General features: G+C 40.0%; 1 protein-coding gene across 20 annotated transcripts in view; it reads left to right on the top strand.

Annotated features, from left to right (window-relative positions):
- Positions 1-6,160: 6,160 nt before the first annotated feature.
- The window catches only part of RIMS2 (regulating synaptic membrane exocytosis 2), a 444,895-nt gene continuing 426,329 nt past the window's right edge, over positions 6,161-24,726 (top strand). For 8 of the 20 annotated variants that reach the window (XM_066564744.1, XM_066564543.1, XM_066564675.1 and 5 more), the window contains exon 1: positions 6,167-6,518. In XM_066564744.1, coding sequence (XP_066420841.1) covers positions 6,349-6,518 — 170 coding nt within the window. In that variant the 5' untranslated portion in view covers positions 6,167-6,348. Of the gene's footprint in view, positions 6,519-24,726 lie in introns of all 20 variants that reach the window. The other 12 variants (XM_066564600.1, XM_066564753.1, XM_066564551.1 and 9 more) reach the window with 8 other exon arrangements.

Below are 24,726 nucleotides of genomic sequence, written 5' to 3'. Positions count from 1 at the left end.
AGAAAAAGGGCAAACAGTCATTTCTATCTTGTATAAAATCAGGAGATTGGGGACTTTCAAGATGTCACTACAATAGGAATGAATATATTCCTGAGATCTGGAACAGGATATTCTGTACCAACTCTGGAGGACAATCTTATGACTGAATTAAAAAAAATCACATGGGACTTAAGAATACTGGTGTTTCTTCTAAAACAGCTTGAGTTTCATAAATGCAGGAGGGGTCATGGAAGAGGGATTAGAAGGCAGCAAAGAGGGAAGATAATGCTGCATCCATAACTTACAGGAACATATGATAATGTTCTAAGCACCAACTGTGCTAATGTTAGCCTGTGCTTTATGTGTTGAATAATGCCTATATATCCATCATTTAGAAACCAGTGTAGTATCTGACAACTCAGAACAATGGAAAAGAAACCAGAGTGCTCAAGCTGGGGACAATTTTTAATACCAATAAAGGTATTAAATATCAAGAAATGATCTGTAAGGGACTAAAAAAATAGATTTGTATAGTTTTGCTAGGATTCTTGGTTCTACAATTCTTTTAGCTGGACAATTTCAACACTGTTGATTTATTACAATCAGGATTGTTAGATTATAAGAATAAACTTGCTGCCCAGTTACTTAGAAGCATTGCTGGTACATGTAGAGAATCAAATAGAAATGTATAGCCAAAGAACTGTCATTACATGGGAACTTTTAGGTTCTTTCAAAACTTCCTCCTTTGTCTTTCAATCAACTAACTGAATAATCAAAATTGAACTGTCAAATTCAGACAGAAAATACTGAGTTTAAGATCCTAGATCCTATAAAGATTTTAACCTGCACCTTTAATTCAGCCTGTTTTGTGTCACAAATATGACAGAATATTTCAAACTGAGCATGGAAACAGAACTGCAGGAATGAGACAAAATAAAGTTAGTAGTATTGATCATATTTACAAACTTATATACCCTGTGTGTGTGTATAACTGCTCTGGACAAAACATTCAAGCTACAGAAATCATATTTAGCAAGTATCCCATTCACAGAATAGTTTAGGTTGGAAGGAACCTTTAAAGGTCATCTAATCCACCACCCCTCTGAGCAACATGTTCTAGTTTTATTACCCCTATGATAAAAAAATTTCTTCCTTCTATATATCTACTTTAGTCTGCAACAGGCTAAAATATATTTCCCCATCTAACTTATGGACTCTCTTAAGGTATTTACAGGCCACATTAAGGGTACCAGAGCCTTCTCTTCTCCAGGCTGAGCTGCCCTAACTCTCCCAACCTTAAACCAGAAAACTATCTAATTGATCTGAACCTCTCTTCAGTTTTCAGCCAGCTGTGCTTACAGAAGACATACGTGCCAAGGCCTCTACTATATTGCATTTCAAAATACAACCTGGATCCCAGCTCCTCAGTCCACTGAAAGAAGGCAAATAAATCTCTTCCTAGCAAAGCTAATTTAGGAATAAGGTTGGACATCCTCCATAACTCAAGCAGTTCCCATGATGCCCATGGAGAGCCCCCAGTCCTCTAATCCAAAAGGGTTTTGTTAATGGTTCTCCTTGAGCAGGGAAAGGGTTTGGTAGAGGGTAAAAATTAAGTTACACATTTCAGAGCAACTTAAGAAATTTACCATTCTGGCTCAGTGAGGATGCTGCTCATATTCATAGTCTGGAGGAAAGAATGTGTTCTGTAGATAAAAGACCAATACCTTTCCATCTGCTGCAGACAGATCCTTAACACCAGTTAAATTGGGAGGAAGTATTTCACTAATATAGTTGGTTATGGCCAGTACTGTGTATACTATGGATGACACTCTTTTATAGGGAATGAGATTAACAAATAAAAAAAATCTAACTTCTACCCATAAATATCTAGTATTGTCCAAATCACTTGTGGGGAAGTATCCAAGTATTTTTTGCTTGGAGCATAAAAAAAATTGCATAGAGAGTAGCAAAATCCTCCCGAAAGCAATCAAATGACAATTTGATGACATTATATAATATGTTTCCTCAATTTAGACAGGAGGAAGCTGGGAATGATCCAAGACTGCACCAGAAAACCAGTCCATGATGGTTGGATAGCATTTATTACAGGACCTGGAAAACACAATTTGGTGCAGTGTAGTTTTTCCTTCCTGTATGGGACTTTGAGGAGTTCCCTGCAGATTGATTCCATGAAGTGTCCTGCAGGAAACATTTCTTGCTGATTATACATCTGACTTGATCCACTGAGAGTCTGAGTACTGGTCATTTTCAACCAAGAATATGTCTTTAATTTCCTCCATTCACTGATCCATAATAGAATGCTTAAAAGTTCCCTTCATGTCAGCTACATAAAAATGTTTTCTGAGCTTCAAATTGGGACAGAAATAATAAATAATTAGTTACACTGGATTTTTTCCCCTTATACAAAACATTATAAAGCAGATGTTAGCACTTCCTTTTCAGAGAAGACTTATACTTGACATGATTAAACAATGAATCTACCAACTCATTTACTCTTGTAGTTGCTATGAGGAAGGAAATGGGAGTAAGTATAATGAGACCCTTAGAGAAAGACATTTTGTGATGATATATAAAACTAGGTTACAATATCACTGTTTCCTTGGGAACCCCTCATGTCTAGCAGAACTGAAAAGGAACAGATAAAAAAAGGGTATCAGAAAAAATATATTAATAACACTGCTGGTGTCAGTACATTTAGATGACTTACAGAAGCCACTAAAAGAAAGCATCACATGACTTTGATATACAATTAGAGTGAATTTTCATTTACAGATTTTGCAGTGAAGAACAATTTCAGCAGAGGATTGTAAACCAGGAATGGGAATCTGTTTTTTTGGAGGGTGGTAGTGAGTTCAGAATGAGAAATGAAAAGAACAGGAAGGGCAGGGAAACTGGAGACACATGAATGGGAAGGTCAGAATTCAAAATGAATGCTCCTTAAAAATAATTTTTGATCATACTTCATTATAGTATGATCATTTGTTGGTCGATTATAAACTGCTGTTGACCCCATTACACTGGAGTGGGTAGGGAAGTCTGTGCTGTATGTTGTCATTAATATATCACCTGAGTAATGTAAATAACAGTAGCAACATGAGACAATGCTGTGCAGGCTGACAGGAACATGAACAAAAAATGTTTGTTATCAATTGCAGAAAAATGTGAGGAATGATAGGGGGAACCGATTATGGGAAAGGAAGGTAGAAGCTTAGAAAGGTTAAGCTGATCCATTTTTTCATTGTCATCAAGACAGGATGTCTTCCACTCTGAATCTGCTCTCTCTCTTTTCAAAACAATTAGCTAGATAACATATGGGGATTACAGTTCCTGTCCCTGTATTTGTTTGTTTACAGTAATGGCAGGGGATTTAGTGGAAACAAGGCAAATACCAAGGAGAAAAGAAAGCTCTTGAAATTCTACAGTAATGCTGAGAGCAAGTATTTGTCATTTGTGGATGAAATATCACAGGCACATGGAAAAGATGCAGGCACTGTAAATCCAGAGAGTTCAAAGGTAAATATCCATTGGAAGGAATCTCAGCTGAATGAGGCAATGCACAAAAAACCGTAGTGATGTCTTGCAACCAAAACTACAGCCTGAATGGTTGAGGCATGGCATGAAATATTCTTGAACCAACTGTGTAACCTGACAGGAGTGACTACTTTCAATTGGTCTGATTCTTTGTAATCGTTCTTAGAAGTGATTGACTGATTTCTCTTGTTCTTCACTTCCCTGGGATAAAATGTATTTTCCAAAGGCTTCTCTACAGTTAATTCTTCCATTCAACATTCATAGATTGATAAAGAATGTACTGTCTTTGGGAATCTGATGACACATGGTTCTAAATTTCCTCTTCTTTTTGATTTTGATGCCAGATTTATCTAGTGCCTGGAAGAAACCAGGAATTCGGTGAGAGCCAGCTGGCTGGAATCCAGTCTGAAAGGTGAAGGTGATGTGAACTGGAGGAGCAGAATGTTTTCAGGACTGAATGAAAAATTACACAGTTTATTTTACAAGGATATCTGCTTAAATATACTACACTCAGTGTCTTATGCAATAGTTTATGGTTTTTACCATAGGGTCTACTATAAACAAGTTTACATCAAGAAATGGAATGGTCTCCTTTAGCTAAGGATGCCAGTGACGTTTCTCAGAAAAAATTAAAATTCAATGAAATTATGTGCCTGATGATAGGTAGAGATTATTTTAAGACCTGCTTTACCACAGCAAACCTCCCCTGTCCTTCCAACAATCTGTTCCTCTAGAATTTGTTTCCACAAAGGAATGGTGTTTTCACATGCAGGCAGAACTCTTTAGTTTGTGGACCCACATCCTAGAGTTTATTCTCCATGGAAATACAGCTAATGAGGACCACAATAGGTTCTGGAACATTACTTTTTCCCCCATGTCTTTGCATGTGGTTATAAATTGATGTCATGGCAGATAACAACACCAGCTCCAAGACTATATGATCTGGGATGAGATTTCAAACTGCTGAAATGAAACCTTTTAAAATCACTTTATTATTGCTGTATACACTTCCATGTTATCCAGCACTGATGTTATGTCTCATCAAGTGAGAAAACAGCAAGAAGAACTCTTGTCTCTTACAGAGTAAAAACATACAGATTTGGATTGAATTGTTTCTTTGGCATTCTTGGATAGGGTATTTCCCATTTATTTGGTCTGAATGGCATTTTGGGTAGTGTAGGATGCTTTTCCCAGAAATTATTTCTTGTAACAAAATGACTACTCAGGTGGGGGATTTATAGGTAGCAAAAGAGTTTTGAGAGGTTTATTTCACCACTACCTGGTGCCCATGTGGGAGGAGGACTTTCTTCTCCAATCTTCTCTAATGGGTGTCATATTCTTGCTCTTCTGGGTTAGAGGAATCTGTCCAGACAGAGGCTGGGGTAGATTTCACGCCTTGCGTGGGGTGAAGGACACTCCAGCAGGACCTTATGTGGGCGATCGTGGAGCAGCAGGTCTGTTGGGCTGGATTGGCACGGCTGATCAGCGATGCGGTTCCCGGCTCGGGGGAACCGGAGGCCGGTCCGGCGCACACCCCGCGTCTCCCTTGATGGTGCTCTGCGGTTCTCTGCCCGATCTGCGGACCGTGCCGTGGGGCCTACGAGGGGACAGGGATATGGGTGCTCTGCTGGCCTCCCGGGCGGCTCGCCCTCGCCTTTCCCTCTGCCTCCATTTCCTCCTCCCGGGGCCGGCACTCCCCCCCGCCAGATCCTTCTCCCTAGGGCTGCGTTTGGGGACCGGCCCGGCCGAGCGGGTGCCCCTCTCCGGCCGCCCTGCGGGCGGCATGGGCAGCGGGAGCGGCGGGAGATGCGGGAGCGGCGGCAGGGGCAGCGTCTCCCCGCCCTCTCCCTTGCCCCCCCGCGGCCGCCGGGCTCGGTCCTCCCAGCGCGTCGCCGGCGCCTTGGCTCCTCCTTGTCCTTCCTCGCGTGATTTTTATCGCGTCCATTTTTTGTGCGGGGATAAATAAATAAATAAGGGCAGCTGCCGCCCGCCGCCCCCCGCCGCCAGCCCGCGCGGCGCCGCTAGGGGCGGCAGCCGGGCCCCGCATCGCCCCGCGCCGCTCGGCTCAGGAGAGGGAGGCAGCGGGGCGATGCGGAGCCCCCTCCCGTGACTCCGGCTCTCCGCCATGCCATGGGTTAGGCGGACTCCATCCCGCAGCCGAGAGGGCACCAGCCAAGCGAGGCGGCGGCAGGAAGCGGCGCGGTCCGGCAGAAGAGCGGCGGGAGGCGGCGGCGGCGGGAGGCGAGCGCGGCGCCCCGCGGCCCCTTCCATGGACGGCGGCGAGGAATTATGAGCCGCGGCCGGCGGCCGGGACTGGCGCTCGCCCGCTGGGGCTATCCCCGCTGCGCGCCTCGGGGCGCCGGGGCTCCGCTCTCGTACGGCGGCAGCCGCTGCCCCCGTCTCCTGACCCCCCGACGCTCGCTCCGTCCCCCCTCTCCCTGCCTGGCGCTCGGGGTTGGGATAATCTCGCTCGCACCCAAACTACAGCGCTCCCGCGGCTAATCCTGCCCTCTCCCCTCTCCCTCCCCACCCCGCCCCCGGCCCTTCCTCTGCTGCCCTCTCCCCTCCCCGCTCCCCCTGCTCGCCCCCCGGGGCCCCTCCGTCCCCGTCCTCCCGCTGCCGCCGGCGGCCCGGCGGGTGGGTGCGAGGTCGGGGCTGCCGGGCACCCCGCCCCTCCCCGGCGGGGCCGTCATTAGGCTGCCGGTTGATTACAGGGTATTGATTTGTATGTGCTTCTCCCGGCGCCGGCCGCTCCCGCTGGTGCTGCTGGAGTTCGGGCAGCGCTTCTCGTAGCGGCGGCGGCAGCTCCTACCAAACATGTCGGCTCCCGCCGGGCCCCGGAGCGGCCCCGCCGCTCCTCAGCCTCCTCCGGCCCCGCAGCCCGAGATGCCGGACCTCAGCCACCTCACGGAGGAAGAGCGGAAGATCATCCTGGCAGTCATGGACCGCCAGAAGAAGGAAGAGGAGAAGGAGCAATCCGTGCTCAAGTAAGGGCGGGCGCATCCCTTTCTCGTCCTCCCGGGCCCGGGGCCGCGAAAGTCTCTCCTCTGGCCCCGGGGGCCGCACGGCCAGGGCGGGAGAGAGGAGTCGGGCGGCCGGGGTCGGGCAGGGGTGCTCGGCGCCGGGCGAGTGTGGGGCACGGCGGGAGGGACCCGCGGGAGCGGCCAGGGACGCGGCAGCTCTCGGCGCCTGCCTTAGTCGAGCTCCGCGAGGCGGCTCCGGCTCCGCACGCCCCGGCGCCGGCGGGAACCGGGCGCCCAACATGGCCGCACAGGTGCCGTCCTCACCCGGCGTGTTCCATCGGGAGGACGCGGGTGGGTCGGGGCGGCGGTCGGCGCCGCCGGAGGGGGCGGACCGGCAGCATCGGGCCCGGTGCCGGGGGCGCGGCGGGCTCCGTGCTGGCGGCGGCGGCCCTGCCGGGCGGAGCGGCACCGCCGGGGCCTGGGCTCCGGCCGCCTGGCTGGGTGGGTTTGCCACAGCCGCCATCTTCCCCCGACAACGTGTCTGCCGCCCGCCCCCGCCCCGCTGCTCTTTCCAAGCGTGAGCCCCGGCGCCGGGGAAAGCGGGACGCCTTCCGCCTGCCCGGCGCGGGCGTGGGGGCGGCCCCGGCCCCAGCACCAGCACCGGCACCGGCACCGGCACCGGCACCGGCACCGGCACCGGCACCGGCAGCTGTCCGGAGCGACCCGGCTCAGCATTTGGAGCTAGCCGTCCACAGTCCCCCGGCCCAGCTCAGCACCGGGAGCTGTCCACAGCCGCCCGGCCCAGCTCAGCACCGGGAGCTGTCCACAGCCGCCCGGCCCAGCTCAGCACCGGGAGCTGTCCACAGCCACCCGGCCCAGCTCAGCACCGGGAGCTGTCCTCGGCCGCCCGGTTCGGCACCGGGAGTGTCCGGGCAGGAGCGCGGGGCCCGGGAAGCGCGAGCTTTCCCCGTGCACCGTGCCCCGTTCCCGGGGTGACACCGGTCTCCTTGCAGGCCTGGGGGTCCCGCTGCTGTGCACGGCGTGGGTCACGCCCTTCTCAGTCGGCTGGCAGACACTGAGTAAAGTCGAGAAAACTGTTCTCCCTTAGTGATGGAGTAACCACGCTGACTTCTAGTGGTTTAAAAATAAGCAAAGCTACTGCTGTCGTGGATGTGACTTTGATGAGTGTGGTGAAGCTGAAGCTCTAAGCTCTAAGTGGGTTTTTTTTAATACCAAAATTAGCATTGTGTCTTGGACATGTTAATTGCAGCTGGTCTTTCACACTCAGCACCTGGAAGCTGTCTTCTGGGCTTTAGTTGCTGACTTTGGAAGTCTGTTTCCAAGATTCACTGCATCATACCAAAAACTTCAAATATACTTTGTGTGACAGCTCCTAAATGTTGAGGAGATCTCCTAAAAACATTTCAAAGTCTGTTTAAAAAGGTTTTTGTTGAATGAACATTCTGAAGCACGACAGTGTAATGTGAGCACTGGAAATAAAGTACCATACCTTCTTTTGTCACCACATCTTAGTCTCTTGCTCTACAGTTTGTTTGCTATTGGAATACTTTATTTTGAAACCATTTAGACTATTTTATTAAGTTGCATTATATACCAAAATAAATGCAAATTTTCGCCTAAAATTTTTGCACTCTTAAAAATCATTGATAAAAATGGAAGTTCGAGTTGGAAGCTGCAGGAATTCAAGGAATTAAGGTTGCATTTATTTTTATTAAATATATAATAATAACATTAAAGTTTTAAAGAAGGCTCCTGTCAACTTTTGCTGTGGAGAATAATATTTATGATCAAATATGAAGTAAAACATCAGTACAATACCAGGATGAGCTTGAATGGTTAAGCTTGCAAATGAAGAATAAACTGTTCTCAAGTAATGGTAAGGTAAAACTAACTTAAGAAATGAAGCAGAATTGTTTTCATTTGTAATAGTGAGAATCTTGGAAGCAGACAATGGGCAAATAAAAGGTCTTGATCATATCTAAGGATAAAATTTATGTAGGGTTTAGTTTCTCATTATGTCTCACTAAACGTGTCCTCTTGAGTTCTGTGTAAGCTGTGAGGGAGATGGTAAGGTGTAAAGTTTATACATAAAGGATAGCCTAAAGCAGTGCTATCAGGAAAATGCTGTTGTCAATGGAATTTGAATAGATGGCGCACAGTATTTTAGAGGGTAGTGAGAAGTGAGCTGGTGTCAGATGAATAACTCATCAGTTTCATTTTTCTTAAAATGAAGTGTCTCCTTGAACCATCAGGTACATGTTTATTCTAAAAATATCTACAGATTTATCAAGCACAACCCTCCACCAGTCATACCAGCATCTTTATGTAGATATTACTGAGTTTAATTCTCTTTAGAGATATTTTCCTTCTGAGAAAGAATAAAAAAACCCTCCCATGTTTATATGAATGAACTACTGTTATTGCATAGAGATAAATATAGAGCTAAATCCTGCAGTCTTTGTTCAAGTGTAATTCTCCTCGAAGGCAAGCTTCTTTTGAAGTGGAAGGTATTTTTGCCTCAGCAATAAAATTGTGTCATTTCATTCCATGGAGACATATAGCAGGATTAAAAAATGCTGAAAACAAGAGTTGACATTTAGAGATATTAACACAAGAACTGTTCAAATGTTGAAGAAAGCAGCAAGCATGTATTCCCTCTATTTATTTTTAAATCATTTATGGTGATTGACTGTCAGCATGAATGGCTTCTCCCTGGGCTCTACTTCCTTTCTCCATTCTGTTTCTATCTTGTGTTTTTCAAATTCTTATGCTGTTCCCATCACTGTGGTATTTGAGCATTTTCCAAAAGAGCATTAAGTAGTGTGACTCACATCTGTAATGTGGACTATTTATTCTTTTCCTTTCAGTCCCTGGGGTAAAGATGTGTGGATTTAAAATAGATACATAATTTCTCCTTATGCCTGTTTTACTCTTTTTGGGGAAGGGAATACAGATGGTATTGAGTTGTAATCTGTAGCAACTAATAGTGATCGGGTCAGCATGAATTCTTGCCAGGATTTGATGGAACATGATGGCATGGAAAGCAGAAGCTTTCCAGATTTGCTCTGTCCTTTGGCCTGGTTTGGTCTGTGAAATACGCTGAGCTACAGTTGTGCACTGTGTTCCTGAGGTGGAGCTTCTGCTTTAAAAAGGATGGGTGGCAAACTCTGCTGCTTTGGCTGTCTCTCTTCTGGAATTTTTGGGACCTTTGGAGTGCATTTTGAGTGTTATGGGCTAAGAAGTTGTCTTTTTGACAAGGTTATTGAATATAAATTTTGCATAATATTTAATATGCATAATGCGTGACAGAATGAATTTATGTCTGTACTCTGGGTGTAAGTCTTTGCTGTTTAAAGAATATTTACATATTTTCAACTTTTTTCTTTGTGGATATTTTACAGTCTTGGATAGAGGATAGAATTTTTGATGATCACTTTTCCTTTAAATTATGCACATCCTTCCTCTTATAAAATCCAGTTTTGTGTGTGTAAGCTTTTTAACAGATTTTAGACAGCACATTTCCTCCATACAGACTGACTTATGGGATCAGCCTTGTGCTTTTTTACTTTTAATTTGTACTTCATTTCTGTATCAAAGAACTGCGTTGAGAGAATGGACACAGGAATAAAAATAGATGCTAGGATGCTGCCATTATTTATTAAGACTTCTGTTTCAGCCTGTGTGATGTGCATCTACACTTTCCTACTTGAAATATCACAAGTATTCTAAAGATAAAATGCTCTCCTCATAAAGTCAAACTCATAGCTCTGAAAAGACATGTATTTCAACTTTTCTCAAGAGTCTGGCTCAGTAGTAGACAAATTTTCCCAAGAAAAAAAAAATTTAATGAAATCATCCAACTTTTCATATATTTGCAAAGCATTACAGGTTTGCCATGAGGTCCTTGTAAAAGATTTCTTTTAAAAGAAGTGTGTGGCTTTGTCAGCTGATTTACCTAAGAAAGGTGGAAACACAGTGGGCTAGCTAGAGGATGCTGGCTCTCTGTGAACCACCACTGTCAAGTCCAGAGTGAAACTTAGGAAGGCACAACTGACTGCAGGCTCAGTTACTGTGACGGTGATTGCACAGATGTGATAAAAATGGGGTAGCAACCCTGAATGAAACAAAACCTCTGACAAACAAAACCAAGGAAGCTGGGCTTTGTGAGCTCTGTATGACACTGTGAGTGGGTGAGGTGTGGGGCAGGATGCTCACCTGGGGAAGAGGAAGCAATAAGTCGATGGCCATGACTCACAGAAGTGTAAATATCAGACTCACAAAGCTATTGTACTATTTTATAAATAATTATCCTACTTTATAAATAATCAGCTCTGATTTACACTGTCTTAAAAGTATTGTATGTTTTGGATTTGGATTTCAGGGCTGGAAAGAAGATATATGTGTTGATTATTGATTTTGCTTTTGGAAAATGGAGATATGTATAGGAATTCCTAAAGTTTCCAGAGTAAAAGGCAAAAAGATTTGCTTTTGACTAAAAAGTAAACTAGGACTTCAGGCAATGTTAGTTATGTTATGCTCCCATAATTTTGCACCGCATTTTGTCTGAATTTGGAGTGCTGATTAGAACGGTTCATTGCTACACCACTCATAATTTTGCTCTTGTTTCTGTGTTTTATAAAATCAAATATGGTCCAAGTGACATTAAAAGTAATAACTTTATGCAGTATAAAATAAGTGATAGTGGAAGTTACACAAATATATATATATATAGCTGAGGAGGATACTTGCCCTCTTTCATGCCCTGCCAGGTCCTCTTCCCTTCCAACCACCTCATTCTGCTCCCTTGTAATATTCTTTATAGTCTCCCCTTTCTTTTTTTTGATAATTTGTACTGCTTTTTGGGCCTCTCTCAAAGTTGTCATTGTTCCTTGCTCTTCACTCTTATCACATGCTTAGACTGATGACAGATTTTATACTGTAGATAATACTTGTCAGCTTGTTATGGCTGGTACCATTTGCTCTTCAAGAAGACTCAGTGTTTACAATTGTTCTCTAAAGAACCTAACTCACTTTTAGACACTGTCTACAAATGATTAAAGCAGTACTTCCTCCTAGTGACTAAGCAGAATATATTTGGAGATTATACAGAGCACCAGTTACACTAATTATTTGGCTTGATAATTTTTATGTTGAGTAAAGTTTTAGAAGACTGCAATAGTGCTGACATTCCCACATTCAGGAAGTACAAGTAGGATTGGTTGGATGTAGAAAGGCTTGACATCATACAGGGCTGAAAAATATCTGTCTAACAGATACAGGATTTAGTTAAAAAAGAACCCCAAAATAGACATTCAACACCAGATAGTATGTGCTTTCTGCAGTCTTGTCAAATAAATATCTTTCTGCACTTCTTTGAAAAAAAAAAAGAGAAAAAACCATTTAATTTTACATCTGAAAGAGAGGAGTGAAGATCATAATTTTAAGGTGCTGGGACCGTATCCTAGAAAGCAGTGACTGGGTGAAATGCAGTGGTCTCTGGAGGTGAGGTTAGGAGACTGGTCCATTCTGGATTTTGTCTGCATGCATCTCTGAGCTGGGTAACATTTAAATAACTGAGAATGTCAAATAATTGATTTTTCCATTGAAACAATGGCTAATTAGTGTATATATTGTAAGTGTCAAAATACACAGAAGTTATTGCTTACTGCAGAACTGGTGTAAAATGTGGTTTTACCCTGCCAGTGAAGTTTTAAAATACTTGCAACATATTCAAAGTTCCATAATAAGGAGGAAAAAGTAAACTGATAGTTTGAACTTGCAATTTTAAGCCAGTGGAACGGGATTTTCTTCAGCTTAATGCCATCCCTCACCCTTTTGCTTTAGTGGCTTCCTTCAAGTTTTGTTATCATATTTACAGTCAGTCAGAATGCTAGGGTAGTTTCTAAGACCATTAGACCATCTTTTTCCAAGAAGGATTATTTTGGTATGATCTTTCCTTCTCCCCCAATGTCTTCACTGATGATGCATTTTGACAGAAACCTGGGGAGATAAAATCCCAAGAACACATTAAGTGAACACATTATGGTCTCATCTATTCCTGTTTTACTGCAACAGACATTATACATTAACAATGAGCTTTGAGGTGAGGATGATTTTTTAAGTTAAGTTTAGATCACAAGGGCTGTTTCAATAATATGTTTTACTATATCAAGGTTATTGGTTACAATTTACCTTAGAAAACCTCATCTCTCTAGGAGTGGCCAAGTCTTTGTTTTAATTTAAACTCATAAGCAGGAAGAATCTCTTGAAATACTAGTTGTCTACAAATGGCATTCAAAGGCAGTCGTTGTTCAGACAAAGTTATTCATATTATAAATCTGAAGTTCATATTAACCTATATTGTTTTCAATGCTTACTGAGTTTAGACTCTTTTGTAGGACTACATGGTGTAACAGGAGGAGCTGTCACACCCTTGAAGGAACTCTGTTGAGGGTTTGTTATAGTTTATTAATAAAAACAGTTTACACCAAATCTGGTGGTGCATTTGTAAACTCAGTAAACTCCAACAACTTCATCTCAGGAGCTATTTGTACTTCTGGTGATCCAAAAGCTGGCATGCCCAGCTCTCAAGACAGAAGTTTCTGACACTTATTTGTATAAAGTAGTGATTTGCAATTGTGAGACCCCATGTAACCAGTGAAATAAATACCTTTCCTGGGCGAGGCAAGGGCACATAGCAGACAATGCACTGAATTCAATTGCAAAATCAGTGCTGTGCTCAACAGCTGCCTCTGCATGATATCATGTGGTGGCTGTGTCCTTATGTAGTTTTTCCAAGCTATGGTCTTGAAGCTGTGAAGATGTCAGTAAGGACTGAGACTGTAAGAGTTAATGTGACAAACAGAAAGAGATTGTATAGGGGAATAGCAGAGCATATAAGAAGTAAATGCATGTAATTTTTGGATAGTAAGAGTTCAAAGCAATTTCTGCTGGTTTCTGTCATTGAAAGTGGAAGACAGTATTTTTATAGTCTTGAATTTAAGTATCGGCTGTCATCACAGTACATGCTTGCAGAGTGATCTCAGTTGCATTTTGATAAAGAAATCAAACTCATGCATTTTGATAGAGGAAAAGTAATAGTCATAATAGTTGACTTTATGTATCTGTATCTTTAGGAGTCTCTAAGTTTTGATGTGAGGCCATAAAGAATATCTTTGATTTAAACTTTAAACTTTTTATTAAAAATATAGTGAGATATCCTTTTTATTAAAAATATAGTGAGTTTGTTCTAGCAGGAGTTAGCAAGAGTTGAACTCGTGTTTCAAACAAGTCTGAGTGCTTCTATTTTGAAAATTCATAAGAAAAATCTTTAAACTTTAAACAACACATAAAGCCCATTATTTTCTTTGTTTACTGTCTCTATGGGGTTGGTTTTTTTTTCTTAAATCTCATATGAGGTTGCTTAAATACTACCTGATGACCTATTCTTTATTTGACATTAATATTTTTAAGGTGAATCATTTCTTATAGCAAATATGATATTGTATTTGCTCTCAGACTATTTAACAGGTCATAACATTACTAGGTATTCAATATAACGTGGCATTTTGGTTCTGTGTATTTTTGAGGGCTGACTTACTTTAGAATGTGTACTATCTTAAGCATATGAAGGATATAAAATTTTTTCACCTTTAAACAAAATTGTGAGTTAGAAGAAGTTAACCTGTTTTGGAAAATGGTTTACAACCATCTTTTGTATGACTTTTCATAAATGTGTACTCCAGTGTGCTATCAAGAAATCCTTTTCCATATAGTGTTTATCTAACTCTTGGTGCATTTATACATTTTTCTGATTACAGAAAGGATGAGTGAGAAGAAGTGATTTTAAAGCTGTTTAAAGCCCAGAGAGCACATGGAATAATAGAAAACATAGCTGGTTGTGACCTCAACAGGTCATCCAGTCCATCCTTTGCCTCAAGGCATGACCGGCTCTCAAGACAGAAGTTTCTGACACTTATTTATATAAAGTAGTGATTAGCAATTGTGAGACCCCACCTAACCAGTGAAATAAATAGCTTTCCTGGCCGAGGCAAGGGCACATAGCAGACAATGCACTGAATTCAAGCTAATCATCTCTGCAAGTGCTGTGTTGCCTATGTAGCAGAGAGTGAACAGTGGGCCAAGCAGATCTTAGGGTAAAGCTCTTGTATACAGTATGAAAATTTTACATTTTTCAAATGATAGATTACTCTAGAAAGGTGTGAGAAGAATGACTACACTACCTACTCAACCAGGGATGGAGATTTCTTGAATTCCCTAGATAATTTGTCTCAGTTACTCAAAGTCCTTATCCTTACCACTAGAATTTCCCCCCTACTGTTAAACCTAAATCTCTTTCCTGCCATTTGCTGCTTGCTCTGTCCACAATGGAAGTGCAATGCAGTCTGTTATTTTTCGGTTTGCAGCAACCTTTTATGTATTTCATAAATGTGGTAATATCTCCTCCTGTGTATTTTCATCACTCCTTTCTGTGGATTCAACAAGTCATATTTTCTAGACTTCTGACCATTCTTGCTGCTAGTCTTTATATATACTTTTTGACTGATTTTTTTTTTTAATACAGTGTCCAAACCCAGACACATATTCCAAAAGTATGGGGAGAGCATGATGATAAAACTGTCTTGCATGGAACTCTTTCCTTGTATAGACAATGTCACATGTGTTTGGGGTTTTTGTTGTGGTACAGCACTTATGGATTCATGGTCAGCTTGTGATCTACTATCCTTTCACCATGCTTTTTTGCAGAGCTCTTGTTGAATCAGTCATTCCTCATTTTGTATTTTGAATTTGATTACCTCAGCTATGCAGTGTTTGTCTTTAGTGCCATTGAGTTGTATTCTGTCTATATCAGATGCCTCTTATGAATTTTGCATTCAATTTGCTTAAATAAAATGCACAGCAGCCCTTGGAGCAGGAATGAGGACTTGCCTCTGGAGAGAGAGTATCCTAATCATAGAGATATTTGACTTCCTCTTGCCTGTCCATTCTCATTCCTGACTGCACGCTTGTATACCTTCATTGTTAGGATGCAGAATAAACTTTTCCAGAACCCATAACTGGTTCATTTGGGAAGCGAGAGCTGTGTTCAAATCTCTTCCTGATAAAGGAGGTCTTTCACCAACTTGGAAATACACAAATGCTATATTATTTTAAGGGAAACAGTTGCATCTGCTGCCATATTTATTCAGTAGGTGCAAGATGTTGGTTGACTTACAAAAAATTTGACAAAAATTTGAGGTCCCAAAAATACATAATTATTAGGGGTTCAATGAAGATAAGAAGATGGTAATGGAAGTGATTGTCCATACTCCTGATTGAAAAAGTCTACTCACACCATTCTACATACCGAGGAGTTCTTATAGGGGAGAACCAACACTGGCATCAACATAAATCCATCATGAGGTGTGAGTCCCCACAAAATCAGACTTCTTTAACTTCAACATGCATAGAACTGTTTGGCTAATTAACATCATTGCCTCAGTTTTGGTATCTTTTTAATTTCCACACTACATCGTTTAAAGCTTGAATTACACTATTTGAGCCCAGAAACTCTTTGGAGTTCTTCTGACCAGATCTGAATACCTACAGAGGAAGACATCCATTTCTGAAATCACTTAGGTTCAATTTGAAGCAAATGGAAATAAAGAGGTGCCTTTAGGATGTGATCCATCTCATCTTAAATTAGACATTCCAAATGGGCCAGATGAATTGCAGAGGCTATTTCTGGCTGTGGACTTAAAAATAAGATAGAGTGAATATGTCAGATGTAGAGGTCTATCTCACAGACTTCTGGAGCTAGGTAAGTTGAGTCTGCCTTGCAGAGTTCTGCCTTTGAGAGTAACTCTTCATTATATATTTGGTCTTGTAAGAATGCCATGGACACTGCCAGCTGACACTGATGTTTATGGTTCCCTAGAAGCTGTTTGTGAATCTGCATATTTTGCTTATATTGCTATCAATTATTAATTAGGATATGCTCATTTATCCATAACTTTACTATTTGAGACTCTCTGCTGGGAACCTGAGTATGCCTCCCTTCTAGTCCCTGGTTATTCTTAGGATTTGGTATATTTTTTATACTGAATTCAGAAAGCCTTTGAAGAATGAGATCTAAAAGAAGACCTTGGAATATAAAATCTTTCCAGCATGTGGGATTAAGCATGCCCATCATCAAAAGAACATTGCAAAGAAAACCTTCCAATGCCATTCCCCAATAAGAATGACTAACAGATATTTTAAGGTAGAATCTCATAGATTAAGCAAGTCAGATTGCTAGATGGGAAGTCACAAACAGGATTTGTCTACTACTTGTAGGATTAAAACAATGTAACATTAAGACCCAAAGAAAGCTCTATAAACTCTATAAAGTTTGACAGTTTCTTTCCTTAAGTCACACACCACCTCTCTTTTGCTATGTATTGTTTTAATGGGATTTGTTTAGCTACTGTGTATTTACAAGCTGATAGGTCTCTTTTGATGGTAGGGTGTTAAAAACATACTGTTGTCCTGCTATGCATTCTGAATTCAGCATTTACTTGCTTTGAAAATCTTGATAAACAGGTATCTATGGAATATGCTGTATGGTATTTAAATCAAAGATATTTTTGCTGAATCAGGCCCTAAGACAGTTTGGGAGCATGAGTTTTGATTCAGCATGCTTTCATTAATTTGGCTAGTCATTGTGATTATGATTCATTTCATTCTGTGTAACCAACTGCTGCACAGTAAATGACAGCTGAACTATGTATTATCCAACAGCTAGAAAACTAACATCACTGTCACTTCTAGAAGGCTGAGGATTATGCTTTTATCGAACACATATTTTTTACTAAAGTTAAAATGCTTCAGGAAAATATCATATTTTTTCAAACTACTTGTAACATTGCAGTAATGAAGTGATGAAATAACATAGCAAACACTATAAACTATTTAAAATTAAGAACTTAATTTTATTCTATGGATAGAATGAAGCAGCTTGTTCTGCTTTTTATTAATGTATTAGCTTTTTGGATTGGTAGTAAAGTTATGCCTGTTGATATTTTGATGATAATCTGATTTACATATAAGTAGTAAGTCTGATGGGCTAAGTTTAAGTGAATGGTAAATATTTCTGAAGTGTTGATATTACTTCCATGCTAATACATATTACATCAGAAGACATTTCAAGTGAAGCAGTAATTCTAATTTCTTTGTGGAACTTTACCAAAGATTCCACCAGATTTTAAAGTTAAGCAAAATCCCAATATGATTGAAAGAAAACTGTATTTTTACCTAGTATCCATATTTCTCTTTAAAAACTGTAGCTTCCAAAAATATGTATAAAAAATCCAAATCTATTTTTTTTCCTGCCCTGTTTATGGTTCATCTGAAAAATTGCTGTAGAGGATGCTCTGAAGGCACTGGGCCAAGAAAAGGTGCTTTCAGGGTAGAGTACAGAGAAAGTACTTGTTATTTGAAAGCCTTGAATTCTGTCTGCTTGATATCTGAAAATGCAGGTGGCCAAAGCTGAATGAAATTTCATGTGCTATAGCTGAGCACTAATGTACATTTATGTATTCTGAATTTATTTAGACAAGGTGGAAGATAAGTGTTTTTAGCTACTTTGTAGAGTTTACATGAGCTTGTCTTCTGCAGAATTTGTGGAGTGTTCTTGTCTAAAATTTGGTCTGAGTAATGTATTCCCAAGCTTTCTATCACACAGATATTCTCATGTATAGAAGAAGGTTTTGTTTGGAGAAAGACAGAATAAACATTTAGTTACATTTTTAACTTTTAGTATGAATGATCATATTTGTTCTGCACAAAGAAGAGTGATAAAAAGGATAGAATTAGTCAATGATAACACTGTGTCCTAACTTAATGTCTCAGATATAAATAACTATTGCTTAATTAAGTAAGACCAGTTAGTTACAAGTAAGAAGTTTGTTTATTAAAAGGAATATGGGTTAAAATAGTGCCTTTGTTTAGATTTATAATTTTTCCTAATAAAACTTTAATAATCAAAAATCATTCACTGAATCTAGAGTTTCACTATGGAAACTAAGTCACAATTCAATAGGTATTGATCGTGTGGTCATTATAATAAGTAAAAGCACTGATGTTTATTTTTTCTTGTTATTATTAAAATAATTAATGATATGCTCCTAATTTTATTTTTAGGTTAAATAAGAAAGAGCAGTTTAGAATTGGCAACATGTTTTGTCACTTCATAGCCACAAGGTTTTTCTTTGATAAGGGCTTAGGAGTGTTTTATTATAGTAATCCACAAAAAATTTGTATTTCAAAGGGACTGCTGGTCCTAACATGAATAAGACTAAACATGATGACCTATTTTAAAACAGCTCTTTCCTGCCATTGAAACTGCTGGATTTTCAGTAAAGCTGCCCAAAAGAAAGATGTTGGTTTGTGTTAAAAGAGGGAAATTGCCATTAAAAATCTTCTATTTTGGACATAAGTAAATTTTATTTAGTTCCTGAATGGTATTAGGATGTGGAAGGAGGTTTAAATTCTAAAGTGCCTTTCTACTGCTTGGTATGTTTGGGCATTGTTAATATCTTTTTAGGGACTGTTTGAACATCTGCATAATAGCTTTTGTAATTACATTGCCGAAACATATTCTACCCTTAGTTTCAGTTTAATATAAAGATTTTCTTCAAAAATTTTCTCAGTATGTGAATCAAAGGAAGGAAAGGAGTTATTGAACTGATGCTCACCAACCCAACTATTCTTTGCCTTTTAATTAATAATTAACTTATTATTGCTATAATAAATGGAAACTTCCAAAACTTATAGAAACTTATATGGAAGCGTGTAACTCACTAGATTAATAACTAAAAATGGTATCACTTCTGGTGTGAAGGAAGTATTCGTGCTGCATTGACATGTCCAGATATTGGGGTGAAGCTGCAGGGGTTGCAGAACACACCAAGACCTGCCCTCATGTCAGAAAAAACTGGTTTCTGCCAGCTCCAAAATGGATCTGCCACTGGCTGTATTGTCCATTAGTGACACTGCTGGACAGTCATACATTAACTCTGTGGATAATGTGTAAGAGAAGATAAAAAATCCTGTGCAACAGCTGTGAGAGAGAGGGAGTGAGAAAAATATGGGAGAAACAGCCCTGAAGGTGCCAAAGTCAGTGAGGAAGGAGAGGCAGGAGGTGCCTCCAGGCACCAGAGCAGAGATTGCCCTGCAGCCCATGGTCAAGATCATGGTGAGGCAGATGTGCCCCTGTAGCCTGTGGGGGACCTCGTGCCAGGGCAGGTGGATGCATCTTGTATGAGGCTGGGACATCATGGAGAGCCCACTCTGAAGCAGGCTCCTGGCAGGTACTGCAGCCTGTGGAGAGAGGCACCCACACTGAAGTAGGTTTTTGGGCAAGACTTCTGATTCTCCAGGGGCCCCATGCTGGAGCAGATGTTCCTGAAGGACTGTGCCCTGTGGAAGAGACCTGGAGTAGTTCTTGAAGAACTGTAGGCTGTGGGAAGGACCATGTTGGAGCAGTTCACTAAGGACTGTATCCCATGGGAAGGACCCCATGTTGGACCAGGGGACAAGTATGAGGAAAAAGGAGTCACAGAGATGAAGAGCACTCAATTGACCACAATGTCCCCGCCCCCTCCACCTGCACTGCTCCAAGTGTGGAGGTAGAAGATTCATAAGTGAAGCTGAGCCTGAAAATAAGGAAGAGGCAGGGGGGGAAATTGTTATTAGATTTTTTATTTTCACTGTTCTACCCTGTAATTAAGTGACAATAACTTGAATTAATCTTCCAAAATTGGGGTCTGGTAACTGGTGAGTGGTCTCTCTGTCTTTATCTTGACCTATGAGCTTTTCCATCCTATTCTGTGCCCTGTCCTGCTGAGGAAGGGAATGAAAGAATAGCTTGTTGGGTGTCTGGCAGCCATCCAAGGTTAATCCACCACAATATTTATTTAGCAAATTTATTTGCAAAGTCTAACTTGAGCATAGATGATACTACTCTTCCTGGGTCCCTGTGGAATCAATACAGTATGAAAAAGAGAGGCTTCTCTAGAAGGCAGATCTGAGAGGCTAAATTCAGCTCCAGAGCCCCAGGCAATTCTGTGCTGTCAGTGCAGCACCCACAGCTCCATTGCCAGCCCAGCTGCTCCTTCTTGCCTCCATGACACCATCATGGCCCTGGTGCAAGTATCTGTTGAGCTGCCTAGTGAAACTATTTCAGGGAGGTTAAACTAATGAAAAAAATTTTCCCCCTTCATCACTTTGGCAGAGCATCTTCTTAAGGTACAGAAAGGAACTCATCTGATTTACTGTACAGTCCTACAAAATCCTGAGCTAGCACAGCTGAGGGGCTGAGAGAGATTAGCTCCAGTTCTTTTGGAGTCTCTGAGAGCATTGAAATTATTCCACCACTATTTCCACAGTCTGCAAAGACTGGTTATGTTGCTGTCATTGAGAAAACCAGTGGACAAACATGTACAAACTAAGTTTTGATTTTGAAGTTGCTGTTTAAGGTCTGTGAATCAATGCCACCAAAATTAGTGTTGAAAAAATTTTTGGTGAAGAAAACAAAATGCTCCTAAAAGTTTTCTGCTGAATAACTGGAGTTGGAAAGTCATTAGTGTTGTTACTTTAGATAGAACTAGGTTTTTTATCTCCATATTAAACAGCAGGTTTTCTTCTTTAACAGCTTTATAGCTCTGATTTTCAGACATAAGTTAGTTCAGCTCATAGGAAAAAGACAAAAAGGCGAGATAAAATACCTCAGATGACTCAGGTTAAGTGAATGAGCTGTCGCATTTTCCAATGCGATCTGGGATGTAAATAATGACAGATATGTAGCAAAGGCCATAGTTGTAATTGCTGCACACACGCACACTTGTATTTTCACAGGTGACTGGACAGTCTTTTTGTGGTGTAAAATGGGAGAGCTGCTTCACCCCTAGTATTTCAGATTATGTAGGGGAAGATCTTCTGATCATTTAAACTGTGTGATGGCTTTGGCTCTAAGTTTGTTTGTAATTTACTTGAAATATAGGCTACATCAATATTTTTAAAAAGAGGACACAGAAATAGTTTTTGTTCTAATTTAATCTGTTTCTGAAACATAATTTTAAATAGAGATCTTGTGGATTACAAAAATTATGATTGACTTTCAATATGCTAGGGTCATGAATTCATTAACTACTGAATGTTTTTAAGATTACATAGAGAAATACAAAGTGTGAACTTATCATTGCTGTCTATGCCAACACATAATAAAAAGATAAACCTTGCATCAAAGCATTTATTTTTTTTATAATCGCAATAAAAGTAAGTGATTCTCCTAAGTTGCAGGCTTGCAGACTTACTTGTGCATTTGAGATGTAGCCTCATTGGCTTAATTGAATTTAAAAAAATGTCTGAGAAATGTAGCAATTAAAAATATTGCCATGCTAGTAGCAATTTTCTGAATGCCTACCTAGCATTCTTATTTTTAAGCAATGCTATATTTAGAAGGACATTTCATTCTTTCAGAAGAGAAATGAATCTATCAGGACTAGGACTATTATGTAGGAATATTAAATATTCACATATTTTGTACTACTTGGTTGCTAATATTAGCCCAGTATTCATAAGGACCTACATTCTACTATTGGTTAGAATTTTTTTTCTCTTGGATTGCTGGAACTTTCATCTTTGATCTGCATTGTATTGAAAAATAAAACAGCTGTCCCCTTTCTTATGTCTCCCCTCTAGAGTCCTGGTAAAAATTACTACAAAAGCAATATTTTAATATGTTAACATGTGTAATATCCCCAAATGACTGTGATGGTCCTCCTTTCATAATCAAAGCCCACTCTTCTGGAAAGATATGCTGCCCCCAAATCTGAATAAATTATACATTTAAAAAAAGTCATATTCATTCAGAAGCCAGTAATTTTATTACAACTTTGTTTTGAACTTCTTTCTATCAATGTCAGACACACATTTCTGGAGATATAGTGAGCTTTTACCTTCTCACAGGTTAATATTTGGACTGTTTCAGTGGCTGGTTAAAAATTTCTAGTGTCTGACTGTACGGTGACTCCATTACTGGTTTGTAGTACTGGTGCCTAGAATGTCTGTGTTAGTGTAAAGTGAAATACCAAAAGGTCTTTCCTCCTAATGTTATATGTAAAGAAAGAGCACTTATATTAGATGTTTCTCTCTCTAGAAAAGGAGAATAGAACATCTATAGAGATCTACCTGAGATGATAATGGGATTATTCTGAAAAATGAAAGATATTGTGAAAGACATGTACATGTTTAACAAGAATTTTTTCCACAGAAGAAGTTATATATTTCTTCCAATGCTACAAATAAGTTTTAAAACAAGTAAATTATAGTTTAATATTTTTATTTTACTTTCATTTAAGTTATACAAGATAGGATTTCCAAATTTTTTCATTTAAAATCCATTTTGTATGTAAAAGAATTCTGGGAGATGACCATTTAAGTCTGCCAGTTCTTTGTATTTTAATACACTAATTTAAAGTTGTTCACTTCCTCCAACTCATTTTCTAGAGACATAGTGAAGCTTGTAAGAAAATATTTGGTTTAGACCCTCACTGGCAAATAAAACACTTCATGGCTTTCTTGTTTTGCTTTCCTGAAAATTTTGTTTCCATAATGAAACAATAGAGCTGAATTTTGGTTTAACTTGAATTCTTTTATTCTGTTAGAAGTCTACTAATCTCATTAGATCACTTCTGATTTAATCTTACTGTGAAAGAAAAGTAATTACACCCATCATTTTCATCATTTATGTCAAAACCTATAAGGGCCAGGCGGGAGTGAGAGACTGCAGACCACCTTGCTCCAGCCCTGTAGAATTTAAGCCATGAATTTGTACTTCCTGAACTGTCTTTGCTGCCTGAGGAAGAGTGAAGAGAACAGAAATCTGAAGTGAGGTGTAGTGCCCATCCTAGTGAAATCTTGAAACAAATGAAAACACAGTCTGTCACATTGGAATTGTATTCTTTGGTTTTGTAAGATCTTTTGCCTTCTTACTTGATAAAAAGGATACTTATTTCATTTTCATATTCACTGTACAGGCTTTGAAGTTTCCTGTTAGCAGTAAATTAACATTTACTGTTACCATTGCTGGAGCAGGAGGTGCATGTAGTGAAAGCATGGATTGTAGATCGACTCCTAATATTCTGCAGATGTCTTTATTTTTCTTACACAGTAATGTGTTTTCTGGTAATTTCTGTTAAGATTGATATTATTTTCCCTTCTAAGAAGTGGATAAATATCATAATATCTAGTGTTTCACTGAATGTAGATAAATAGATAAAATATGTGAATATTCATATGATAATATAATTTTATTATATAATTTTATATATTTATATGTAAATATTTGTATGATAAATATAAAATAGATAAAATGAAAATTGAGCCACCTAGTCCAGAAATAGCCTAGCAAGAGTAAAATTACAGTTATCCATTATAACTGTTGAAATTCATCCAGCTATCCACTGTACCTGTAAAAGGTGAAGATGTTAGCAAGCCTTGTAGTATCAGCACTCAGTGGTTTTCACTGTTGGTTCTAGAGCATGCTCCTTTATTTTTTTTAAACTTAATTACTTGATTAATCTCATACATCTTTGACTACTCTGCTACCTCTGGATATTTTTGTGTAACATTAATTTCTGCAATACACACAGTATAAAGGTTCAGAATTTAATAAACTGAAATTAGTGTGTGTTTCACAAACATGATAAAGCTTTGGGCTAAAGTTCAAGAATAATCAGATGTGTAGCAAGTATTCTGCTTACAGTAATAGAAAGTGAAGGAGCTGAAGGAAATTGCAAATTGATATTTTCACTTATGACATCAGCTTTTATGTAGATACAGCTTTAGGTTTTTGTTTGTTTACAGCAGATAAAGGGAGGACAGTAGGGCTTTTGGTGGTTCTTGTTGTCTCTCTACAGTTAGCTCACCTTTAAGAGCACGCACACTATTTGAGTTACATGAATCAATTTTTATACAAATGTTTCTGGAAATAAAAAAATATTCGAAGAACATTTCTGATTTAAAGCTAAAAGAAAGTTATTTCAATAATAAAGTGCAAAATAGAAGTTATGAATGCACTTGACTATTACTAAAAATCTGAAATATCCTCTGTATGTTTCTACACACAATTTTAATAAAAAACTACAGCTATTTTTGAAAAATAAAAAAT

Source organism: Molothrus aeneus, chromosome 1, assembly GCF_037042795.1.
Source record: "Molothrus aeneus isolate 106 chromosome 1, BPBGC_Maene_1.0, whole genome shotgun sequence".
In the NCBI taxonomy this organism is placed as follows: Eukaryota; Metazoa; Chordata; class Aves; order Passeriformes; family Icteridae; genus Molothrus; species Molothrus aeneus.
Note: the sequence above shows the minus strand (reverse complement) of the source record. Positions and strands in the feature narration are given on the sequence as shown.